Source organism: Pholcus phalangioides, unplaced genomic scaffold (assembly GCF_987345545.1).
Source record: "Pholcus phalangioides strain wild (caught in Gottingen) unplaced genomic scaffold, Ppha-v1.0 ptg000008l_1, whole genome shotgun sequence".
NCBI classification, from domain to species: Eukaryota; Metazoa; Arthropoda; class Arachnida; order Araneae; family Pholcidae; genus Pholcus; species Pholcus phalangioides.
Genome location: NW_028301601.1, coordinates 36085901 through 36098191, shown reverse-complemented (window position 1 = coordinate 36098191; position 12291 = coordinate 36085901). Strand labels below are relative to the sequence as shown.

Below are 12291 nucleotides of genomic sequence, written 5' to 3'. Positions count from 1 at the left end.
AATCGAGGTTATGCGTCGAATAAATGAATTATTTTAACATTAAAATGTGTAGGAACCAATTGCGTCGTAAGCTAAACGTGAAAGCCGAATAACTGAGCTCCGTATTAACGATGTTTTACTGCATCTATTTTCAAATACCAACCGTTATTGGAAATGATCGTGCACAGCCTACATTTATTAGCAATTTCTAATTTTCTGACTGGTCAGGTTTGGTGTATCTCAAGGGAGTGTTTTAGGCCCTTTGCTTTTTTTTTTTGGCTCTTAGTTGATAAACTTGGTCAGAATCTCAATTGATTTATAAGAAAATTTGCAGATGAAATAGAATGAATGGTACCGTTTTTAATCTTTGTAAGAGAATACCACTACTAAACCACACATGCATCTTGTCCACAAAAGAATGTGGAGAAGAATGGGATACGGTCTTCAGAGTTTCTCACAATGGTTCAAAAAATACACGATTTATTTTGAATGGAAAAATTGTTCCAGATGTAATTATATAGACTTAAGGATTTAGAATTCCCGTTGACAAGTGCTCTGATTTCAAGGAAATAATGATCGCAAAATGCTTATTTACCCCACAGAAAAATCCAGGGGCGCGGTAGCCCGGTCGATAAGATGCTCGCCTAAAGTACCAAAGGATGTTTAGAGGTGTCGCGAGTTCGATACCCGGTTCGTCCTTGTCAGAAAACTTTCCTGACAATGGGGTACAACAAAAAAAGGCGACTTGATCGCAGCGAAAATTGCTACCGCAGGGAGTCCCCCATCGAGGTGTTAGCGCACCAACCTCTCGATGAGTACGAAAAACAAGCCTGCCGTTCGGAATCGGCAATAAATTGTAGGTCCCGGTCTAATTAGCCCTCGTGTGCAGAAAATGACCGTGGTGCGACAAAAATTATCAAATGATCAGAAAAATCCATGAACTCAGTAAATTGCCAGGGACTGGTCCTCATAGGCCCTGGGCAAACATGAATTTTTTAGCGTCCCTCTCCATTATACAGGGTGTATAGCAAACAGGGTAGGGGGTACACCATTTTACAAGCGAATCTTTGATCCGAGAGGAATACTTTAAATTAGAAAAAGTTCTTAAATAACGTGTGGAACTCAGATACGTCATTCATTCTGAAATGGGGTTGTATAGTTATTAAAGTAAAAAAAAAGTAACTTTTTATAGTCTCCGTGTGCATGAAAACCACATTAGGAAGTCAGTGCTCTGTCTCTCTTAATGCCAACAAAAAAAATTATACGTTTCTGAATACAATATTCACTGAGATATTCGAATTCGGAAAATGGATGAAAGTGGGAGAAAAACAGCTCTAAATGCGGAAAAAACAGTTTTACCCGCATTTAACTCTTTTTTTCCCCGGATTTTTTTTGTTGGCAGCAGGAGAGACAGGCCAACAACTTTCTGATTTGGTTTTCAGGGATTGGCACACGGGGACTGTATAAAAAGTTATTTTGTATTTTAATAAGTGTACAACCCCTTACAACATGAATGTCATATCTGGGTACTACACGTTATTCGTAAACTTTTCTAAAGGGAAGTATGCCTATAGGATCAACGGTTAGCCAGTTAAATGTCATACGTCCTGTTTGCTAGGCACTCTGTTTATATAACGTTATTTGCATAAGCGGATACTGCTTTTCGAATGATGGCGGGCGGGTGTTATACTGTATAGTGAACGGAAATCGGTCGTATTGTTTTCCATTTTCATTCTCCCTAACTATGCTGATAATGTAAATTTTTTTTTTGGGGGGAACAGGGGTTGGAAGAGGGACTGCCTATGGTTCTTTGATTACATGGTTACAGAATATTATCATGCAGCAATTGTGTAAATTACTATTAAAATAAACTCTGACACAGGTTATGACATTTTCATCTTCTCTCTTCAGGGGTATTCGATTTCATATTCAAAAATTTAACAAGATGATATGGTAAATATGCAGAACAATTAAATTTTGCCATTTTGGCAGGCCCCCTAAAATTTGGGGACCCTGGGTAAGTGCCCTATTTGCCCATGCGAGAAACGGGCACTATGCATTGTACCACCCAAGAGGAAAATGAAAGGTAAATTTGACTATGAAATTAGATGATCATTCTATACATAATTTTCATTGATTATTATCATTACTGATTGGTTTATTTTTCCTTCTTCCTATATAGGACTTGCCACCTACGAGCACCGATACAAGTACAATGCATAGAATCTTCAGACTACAGTGTCTACTGATTTTACTCGGCTTTTTAACGGACTTGTCATCGTCAACAAACGTTGTCCTTCCGATCTTCAGTCCGCAACCGATGATCAGCTCGAGGATACCTTCTTTCACATCAGCGGTAATGATTCCTCCATCGTCCCGGACGCGCCAAATTGTCAGGAACTCTCCGGGTTCGCTGCCAGCGGTATCTCGCCGACAGGGTGAAGAAATGCCCTTGGACCTATCGAAAGAGAAGGAGCCTACATGCAGTGAACTGAGATCAATGTGGCGTAAAAGTAGGAGAATATCCCGGCAGATGGAATTGACTAACGAAATTCCCAGGGTACAAGACCCATTCGTGACGAGCGCTTATACGTATAGGCCTCACAAGTACCCGATGGCTAACCCGTACTCTGCCGCCAAGTCTTCCAAGTATAAAGTCTTCCAGACGCCGAATAGCGCTTTTGATATCGTCAACGGACATCGGAATTTCGGTAGGATAATAAGCAACCCTGAAGAACCTAGATTCGCCTCGAGCAAGAACGAGGTGACTCGTGGTGGAATGGGGATCGTCAAAAGCAGCGACCCAGTATCATCGGCCATCGGCTTCGGACCCATGGACACGGAAATCCAGGATGCGACTTACGGGAGCCATATCCGCATTCCGGGCAGGTTTACAAACCGCCCGATCCCAGAAGAGGCTCTCGGTGTATACGGAACAGTGGTTAATTCGCCCGAAGAGAGGGCCAGATTCCGATCGATAACCAGAAGACCCACGGATGCCAGCAGCTTCAAAACTCGTATGTTGGCAACGGGTAGTGGCAGCAGATCTACGACCGGCCGGGTTCCGTTCAAGGCCGCCAGACCCCATACGGGCTATCATTATGGTACTGAGGTAACTCACTCTTTCAATGGCAGGAGAAACTCGTTGGAAGAGTATCCGACTGATATTGGACAGAGGGCTCCGTCAAACCCAATGCGAGTCGAAAGGATCGTGAGAATTGGTGGTGCCGATAAACCGAAAAAGGTAGGCTATATATAATTACATAAAATGACATCGTACTGCTAAGTTACTTTCAAATTAATTTTATTCCACACTAATCACACAGTTGTAATCTATAAATGGAAAATGCCGCAACGCACTCTTCGTCTAGCAGGTAGCTACTGCTAGATTGCTCGTACGAAACCTTGATCATGCGCAGGTTATGACAATTTTTTAAAACAAAAATCCATATTTTCCACGTCCAGAAAGATGCATGGAAATATTTTATGCTGTTTTCAAACAGTATCAATTTATATAATATTTTGTCTAGGTATAGTGAGAACGAGCAGAATAAATACGAAGATCTAATGATAGAGTTTGAAATTTTATAGGATACTAGCTGTAATATCCGGTGCTGCGCCCGGTGTTTTCTTCAATGAGGCTTTTTGGATCACGTGATATCTCCATCTTTCTTTGAGGAACATACAAACCGCGCCTAAGTTAACCAATATGGTGACTTCCTGCGCTACTCATGAACGAAACAAATCATCAAACAAATCAAATTTCATCATTTTCATCTATAATGCCAGAATAGAATTCTCAAATTTACTTTCGTCAATCCCGTGACTCGAAATCCAGTGTGTCTTCTACACTAAACATTCCTCAAATAGATTCAGGTTCTTTTAAAATTTCCATTATTTCAATTTTTACATTTATTTCGGCTTCTGTAAAATCTGTCAGATCCATTTCTTGAACAGAGAATTCGTGGTAAAGTATACACACCACGTTGAACATATTCATATGTGGTGGCATTTTCTATTTGACAGCCATAGCTGGTTTAAAAAAATAGATTCAATAACATCGAGGAATACAACAATGCAATTTCATGCGTGAGACTTTTCAGCATTAAACAAAACAACAAAAAAACTTATTGTATATAGTTTTAATCCCAAAAACTTATATATATATATATATATATATATATAGACTAAAAACATATATTCAAACTCAATTTCAAACACTTTTGAATGCAAAATACCCAAAAAAGTAACTTTACAACAGATTTAAACTCATTCGGAGGAAACACGGACAGTTCATTTAAGAATTTGCCTCTTTTCTCTGAATTCTCGCCAAGTAGGGCTGCATTTGGCGTTAAAAATGTTAGTTTGTATTCATTTTTTTACAGCTTTTCTGTCGCAATTCCGCATATACTTTTTTCACAGTACACATTTTGAGCCATCTACTAACGCCTGTAAAATTTTCGTCGAATTCTATGGGTGTTTAGCTTGGGAGCGTTTCCTTGTTAGGAAGGAGGCGATGAGGGGGGAAAAAAAAGTTTCTGAGTAATACAGCTGTAAGGGGCCGTTCTCAAGTATTACGTCGTCATCGATGGGGGAGGGGGAGTTTCCGATTTGCTGACTTTTGATGACAAGGGGGGAGTTTGGATAATGCTTTGGACAAGGTCCAAAGGTCCTTGGTCCATTTTTGGACAGGGGGGGGGGGGGTCAAAAATGGCTAAAAATTTTCTTACGTAATACTTGAACGGCCCCTAAGCAAAGAAGTTGGGAAACCATCTCCTAAAGTATTGGTGGTGGGGAGGCATATCCATGCAAATTAGTAGGAGTACTCTGTACGATTGGGAAGGGAGGGATGTGTACATATCCTGGAACTGCATAGTTTTGCTCTCAGTGTAGGAGACTTCCGTAGCGCTAGAAAAGCTTTGGAAGTGTGCGCAATCATAAACCACATAGTTTTTCGTTGCGAGAAATGGGTAGCAAACTGAAAATGCGCAAGATGTTGTGTACTCCTACAAGTGCGAAGGAAGCTTACATACGCGAAAAAAGAGACCGTAACATCATTTTCTGCTACTTCAGTCTTTGTTTGTTCCCGAAAAATGTGTGATAACATTCCCGATATAATTATTTGTGTATCTCTGAGTAGTCGTCACGTATCCCATGTGCAAGCGCACCACCAAGTACAGAACGATTCATAATAACCGCATACTTAACATCCAAACACACATAGGTTTTTAATAGAGAAAACGAAATATAATGGATGGGCTCTTTCTCTATGTATTGAAAGAAATTCTCGTGAAATAAATCCGTCATCGAAAAAAGAAACTGGTATATCGATATTATAAAAGGTTCAAATTCGAAATATACATTTTTTTTTTTTGATTGGGGGGAAGAAATCTTATATATCGTTCAGTGGAAAAACTTTAATACAGGATAGACAGGAAATTTAGTACTACGTTCCCAAGAAAAGTCAATATAACGCTGTCAGGATATGAAGGAAGGGGAGGAAAGAACGGTTTAGATACGGAACAAGCTAAACTCTAGCCCAAGGGCCCCCCCCCCCCCCCCACTTTTTTTATTTTTATTACAATGAAAAAGAAAATCGCCAAATGAAAAAAGGAGCAGAAAAATTCTCCATTCTGACAATAAGTATCACACAGAAACATTATCAATAAATGTTAGGAAAACTCTGAACAGGAAACAAACGGATTTCCTATTTTTTATTTCATTTTCCTACCACGAAACCAGGGGAAAAAGATTGAAACTACAGTAAATAGAGATAAAAAGAAATGTTAGATAAATTTTATTATATGAACTAGGGAAGAAAAATCTGGAGAAAGTTTCATTTTATCTATATTTTGACGTCGATAGATTGAGTTGGAAGCAGTTATTTGAGAGCTTCGAAATAATTGTGGGAAATTCAGCTAAGCTGTTTCGTTATAGCCGAGTTGTCGTTATCTTGGAGAATTATTTTCAGAAAACTTTCATTTGAAATGAAACATATACGGTATAAAGTTGTCCTTATACGTCCTTGTTCTTTTTTTCAACCGTTTCTTATAGAAACGTGTTTTCAACAAGAAAAAGTATTCAAATAAAGTACACATTTTAGATTCTTTATAAGGGTGTAGTATAAGTATATATTTTGTACAAGATACAGAATTTAATTTTCTATACTGTCCCCCCCCCCTATCTAGTGGCTTTCAATCATAAGTCATGCCGTCTCCACTGGATCCAATAAAAAAATTCCGTGTTATTAAGCATTAATATTTGCCGAGATATTTTAATTTAAAACCATTAATCCTAGCTTGGATATGTCGACACTTTTTCGACGCTTTTGCATGATGTTTTTTAATACATTCCTAGAATTAGAGCTCATCTTATTAGAGAGATGTACGTCTGTTGTTCTATTGATACCTAACGATTGAAAAAAATGGCTCATTTTCCACCAATTGGTGAAGTCCAATATTTATGTGTAATCCAAAATTCCCGTATTTTTCTCTTCTTATGATCAGCAAAATCATAATGAAGTAATTTCATGTACATTATTTGATTGCATCTAACCAAATTTTTCGTGCTCAAAATGCCTTCAACACGTCAAGCACAGTTTTAACCGCAGAATTTTGTTAAATCTGCGATGTCGTTATAACCGAGTTTAAGTGTATGTATTTGTTCACTTATGCGAACTAGGGATAAGCACGAACGCGAGCCGGTCTATCATTTGAAAAGAAAGGTCTCTCCGCAGAGAACAGGCATGCCTCCAACCATTGCCACCGAATGCTCCAACACGACACTTACCTAACATGTAAAAATTCAGGAATTGACCATTTTCACTTTAAAATATGGGAGACAGAAGACAGCACCAGTGTAACTCCAAAGAATCCTTTACGGCAGGGCCACGCAATACACACGCACGTCACGTTTCCTGCATGTAACCAATTCGTTAGAAATTGCCCAGAGGGATGTTTATATTCGAGGTTGCATGTAGCTGACAAGTACAAGTAGTTCAAACTGGAACACATAATATCGAGATCAAGTCTACAAATTATTTTACACAGCATCGATCATCACCTCATTCAGAAAAAAATACTTAACAGTGGCATTAAGTTCTCTTCTTTAATTGAGATTTTAATATATAAATTAAAGAAGCTTATATAACTTGAGATTTTTCATTAAAAAAAGGAAGGAGAGAGATATTTTATTTATAGCTATTTAATTATATATATATAACTTGACCTTTCAGTGTTGTTATGTTGTATCCATGGCGCAGAAGTACTTATAAGGTGCTTATGTCCGTAACATATTCTCAGAGTGTGGGTGTATATATACTTCAAAGGTCTATGCCCTACGTAACGTGATTATACGACTACCCACTTATTTTCTAACTCGTCACGGATATCTCGAACCTATTCAAGTATTTGCGATGGGAAGAAGAATTATTCACGTAAAAACAAATGAATCATTTTTCCAGGAACCGCGGAAAAATACCTGCACTAATCAGATTAGGAATTCAGCTCTAACGTTAATTTTAATTTTTTTTTTTCCAAGGAAATTTGATGTGACTTTAATGTGATACACTCTAATTTGGTTTTAACGGCATCAAAGTTGCCTCAAAATGTTGTTGATGCTGTAACTGAGTTTTCAAGAATCTTACGTAATCAATTACTAGGCATGAATTTATTCTATTACGAGAGATTTGGGTGATATTCAATCGAATTAAATACGGGAAATCGGTATCACAAATGAGGGGACACCACCGATTCTCACCAAAAATTCAGCCAACTGTCTGTGAAATCGCCAATTTTTGATTAAAATAATGCTTAGCGGAGAAATAAAGTGCTACAGCAAGTCTCTGCAGTGATTTAAAATGCATTTTACGAGAAAAAAAAGCAGAGATGAAAAATATGTGTATCTTCATTTTCAGTTGTAGCAAAGATTATCATTTAGATCTAGACTCGTTGAAAAAATATGAGAAATTTGTATTTATCGGGAAGGAGGAAGGTTACATGAGAAAATGCTTTAATGTCCTATGTACGGGTCATGTAAATGAGCAAGTCGGATAGTGTTATTTGTAAAAAATCTTTTGGCAATATTGCGATAGCAAAAACAGACAAACCTAGCCTCACTGTAACGAGCTCTACGTCTAGAAATTTTTTCGGCGAAAACCATGAAAATATAAGCAAACGTGACATAGCCGGATATACACGTGTCATTATATCCGGAGTCGTTGCGTTTTAATCGACGTTACAAGTGAGGTTCATTAATATTGGTTTCTTTGGGAATCAGTCCTGACTACCAATTATTTACATTATAGCCGAGGTGTCTTTAAAACGAAACCTCGAAAAAACGATTAACCTCGGCTATAATCAAGTTTATCAAGGCTACATATATAAAGTTTCACTGTATTGCTAATGTTTCTCACGAGTTGTCTCTAATACCGCAACACGAGTGGGAAGAGATACTCGACTAGTACTTTACACACACAGGTATATGATTAAAACACTATAACGTAGAAAATGAGCATATGTGATCTAAAAATAGAACTATATTAAACTATAGGTTTCCTTCAGCGCCCGAAATTATGACATAGAGTGCACAAAATTTTGATATTTCAAAGTAAACTTCATGTTTCCAGCATATGTCGACGAAAGCGTCACGTTCAAATACTTTCTCAATTCCTCAAGATTCTACGGATACTGTAAGTGGTTGGTATACTAAACTTATACGTCGCGTGTTCATCTCATGCATTGGTTCTTGAGTTCTGTACTGTTTACACAGCATTGAGAGAAACGTTATTGGACGACTCTGACAGGACTGACAGGTAAATGACATCGGATATCATATCATGGAATTTCCATCGATATTAAACTACGTCATACGTGTTATGTGTAAAATCTGGAGTCTCTCGTTTCCTTGCGGCGGATTTGCTGTTATAATATGCGGCTTTAGAGATTTGTAATATAAGTTTAAAAAACTCTGAGTACACAATATTTTTCACACAGAATAACAACACCGATATCATGCTAGGGAATTGCTTCTTTCATTTGCAAAATTTATTTCAAAATCATATTAACATTTTTGGTGGAATTATTACATAATTTCTTTCATTTTTTTTTCCAAATTTTCATATTCTTTTACTTTTCTATTAATTTTCAAGCTTCGATTTTTCTAAATTTTGAAAATTTCTTTTATTTTCTAAACATTTATTCTCTTTTTATTTTTTAAATTTTTTATTTTTTATTGCTTTAATTTTAATTTAATTTTTTTACTTTTCAATTTAATTTTTTTACTTTTCAATTTAATTTTTTTACTTTTCAATTTAATTTTTTTACTTTTCAATTTAATTTTTTTACTTTTCAATTTAATTTTTTTACTTTTCAATTTAATTTTTTTACTTTTCAATTTAATTTTTTTACTTTTCAATTTAATTTTTTTACTTTTCAATTTAATTTTTTTACTTTTCAATTTAATTTAGTTTCTAATTTTTTCTGAATTTATATTTTCTAAAATTTTTCATTTATTTTATTTTCCTAAACTTTTAACTTCTTTCATTCTTCTATATAAACATTTGATTTTTTTAATTTTTCAATATTCATCTTTCTCTTTGTTTCCTACATTTTAATATTATTCTATTTTTCTGTATCTTTCACTTTATTTGTTTTTCTTAAATATTATATTTCTTACATGTCTCTAAACATCCAATATATCTTTTATTTCTCTAAATTTTGAAATTTCTTTCGAAATATGCAACATTTCAATAAACTGCCAAATCTCAACCTTTCCTAAAACATTTAAATGTGTACTGAGCAAAAAAAAGTGGTATATCATTTTTTCTATCATCTTTTACGTGGAGAGACTTGAAATGAAAATAAACTGTGAAAAATCACTTCTAATAGGATCGAAATATTTAATGTTTGCTCTTCTTCGGAAGAATACGAAGCATATTTTCACATGTCGAGCTCAGAATGGAATATTTTTCGATATGTTCATCCTGCTATTTTTCTTGAGACACAAAGTGTGACTTATTGCTATAAGTCGTCGCAGGTGTGTGTTTGTGTGTCTCGCCATAGTCTCATCCAACTAGTTCAAGCGCCAGTATTTGTACGCCAGAAATTGTCATTTTTCTTTTGAAACAGTTCCCGTGTTTTATCGGTTGCAGCCACGCGTGTCTCCGTGATCAGAGCAGCAGTGTCTGTCCCCGGTTCTTAAATTCTCATATTTTACAGGTTTTTATTTTCCCATCTATTCAGCGTCAACAGATGTTATGTACACCGCCCGCGTCGTCTCTTGAAACAGCGACGGCAATCTATAACTTTGCCCGCTTTTGCATGGATGGCTTCCCAGCTTAATTAAAAGCCCACGCTTGGAAATTTTGGCAGCCTAAAAGATTAAAAAGAATTTTTGTTAGAGCCGAAGGAGAAACGTGGTTATCTAAACCACGCTGCTTGCCAGCATCTTCTCTTTCCCGACACAACAACTTCTTGTGCTAATTTAATAAGATTTCGTTCGTCAAAGATAATGTTTAGCGTTGTTTAGGTCGCGAGGGGTTTACGGAGGCAAGGACGATCTTTTGCCTTGTCAAGAGGTTCGTGGATAACGAGAACCTCATTAACATCGCTCATACTCTTCTCACGATTATGCATCGCCATACTTACACATTATAATGAGGTTTAAATAGCCGCTTAATCATAAATGCTATTCGGATTGGCTCCTCCCATTTTCGTTGGAAAGAGTTGCATTTCTCTAGTACAGATTTAATACCGGACGCTCGTTTTGAGTCAAAAATTAATGACCCGTTCAGAAATTAAAAGAGCTTTTTTAAAACTGATATTGGATATAATTATGCTATTATTCAAAGATAATCTATTGATAATTCCCTTTTCAGATACAGAAATATTTTATTCAGAATTTTTTAAGCGAATGAATATATAGGGTGCCCCATAAATTTGTAAATAGTTTGTAATTTATAAAAGAAATTAAGGAACTGGTACATTTGAATGCGGTTTGGGAAAATTTATTCTTATGGAGAGGAATTTTTCTTAGAGTAATATATATTTTTTTTTCAAATTTGCGCTGATAGAGGACGCTGAAGGAAAGAAAATCACTGGAAATATGCAGATCCGAGTCCTATAAAATTAATGCTCCCTAAATAGTACCTCCTAATTCAGGGTGTACATTAACAACTCATTTCTTAATTATCCGGTTACTAGCGTTTACATAAGGTTTTCATTGTGATGTTGACATTAGTGAGCTTAACTCACATTAGTGAGTTAGTAGTGCCCGTAGAAAGATCTATATTTGAAAATTACCTTATAAAAATGGCAAAACTATAAATCAAGGCATTTATACGATGAGACTTTACTGCACTTTTATGCACAATATATTGCTGATGGGCTTATGGCAAAAAAGAAAAATAAATAAGAATGCTGCATTAGCAACACAGATTGTTTCCTCTAACAAACTAATATCACGGAAAATCTCATGAAAAGAAGCTTCACCCCCTTTTTTAAATGTTCAAAAGGAGATAGTTTCGAACTTCGAATGTTAACAGATGGATTCAGAATTTAATACGATAAGATGGAATTCGGCAGCTTTAGACTTTCTTATTTCTTCGAGGGCTGCTCGTCTCTTTATGGTTCCTATTACAAAGAGCAATGCTTTGAGATGTAAGCTTTTGAAATAATGATGCTTCCTTTCAAAAAAGAGAAGACGTCGTTCGGATAAATCCCGTTTTTTTTTACGTTTATAATATTTATTTCGTGAATCGAAACACAATACGATTCAAGGGGACATGGAAAATCCGTTTTTTAAAAATTGTTATTATTATTTTATTTCCCATTGAATCCACTGCCATTAACTCGATTTTGTAGAGTTTGTGACCCTGGAACTTGAGTCTGAGATATGATTGGGAAGATATTTAAGAGCATAAAAAATAAGATATTTAAGAGCGAAAGTAAAGGAATAAGAGCAACAGAAAGCTGTATCTTTCATTTGTGGGAAGGGAATTATGGGTAAACAATTTGATGAACTGAAATTCAAGAAAACGGTTGAGATTAGCATTTGGAAAACATTAAGCTGGAAGCTATGTATCGTCAATTTCGGTAAATGGGGACGCACGTTAGAGACCAAAAACCATAAAGTAATAATAGTATATATCTGGGGGGGGGGGGATTAAAAAGATTTCGTATGTGTGTGTGAGAAAAATCCGCCAGCCATGTTTTCCCCCATTCAAAAATTCAAAACATTCGGGAAAACCGTGACAATATCGGCGGGAGAGTTCTGCCTTCCTTGCTTCCTTAGTCTATGCCAAAAACTCAATGA

At 36.1% G+C, this 12291-nt stretch overlaps 1 protein-coding gene across 1 annotated transcript in view; it reads left to right on the top strand.

Annotated features, from left to right (window-relative positions):
* Window positions 1–12291, top strand: part of LOC149084224 (uncharacterized) — a 120145-nt gene that overhangs the window by 40870 nt on the left and 66984 nt on the right. Inside the window, exon 2 of the mRNA XM_089235460.1 lies at window positions 2162–3223. Within this exon, the coding sequence (XP_089091586.1) occupies window positions 2195–3223 (1029 nt within the window). The 5' untranslated portion in view covers window positions 2162–2194. The remainder of the gene's footprint in view (window positions 1–2161; window positions 3224–12291) is intronic.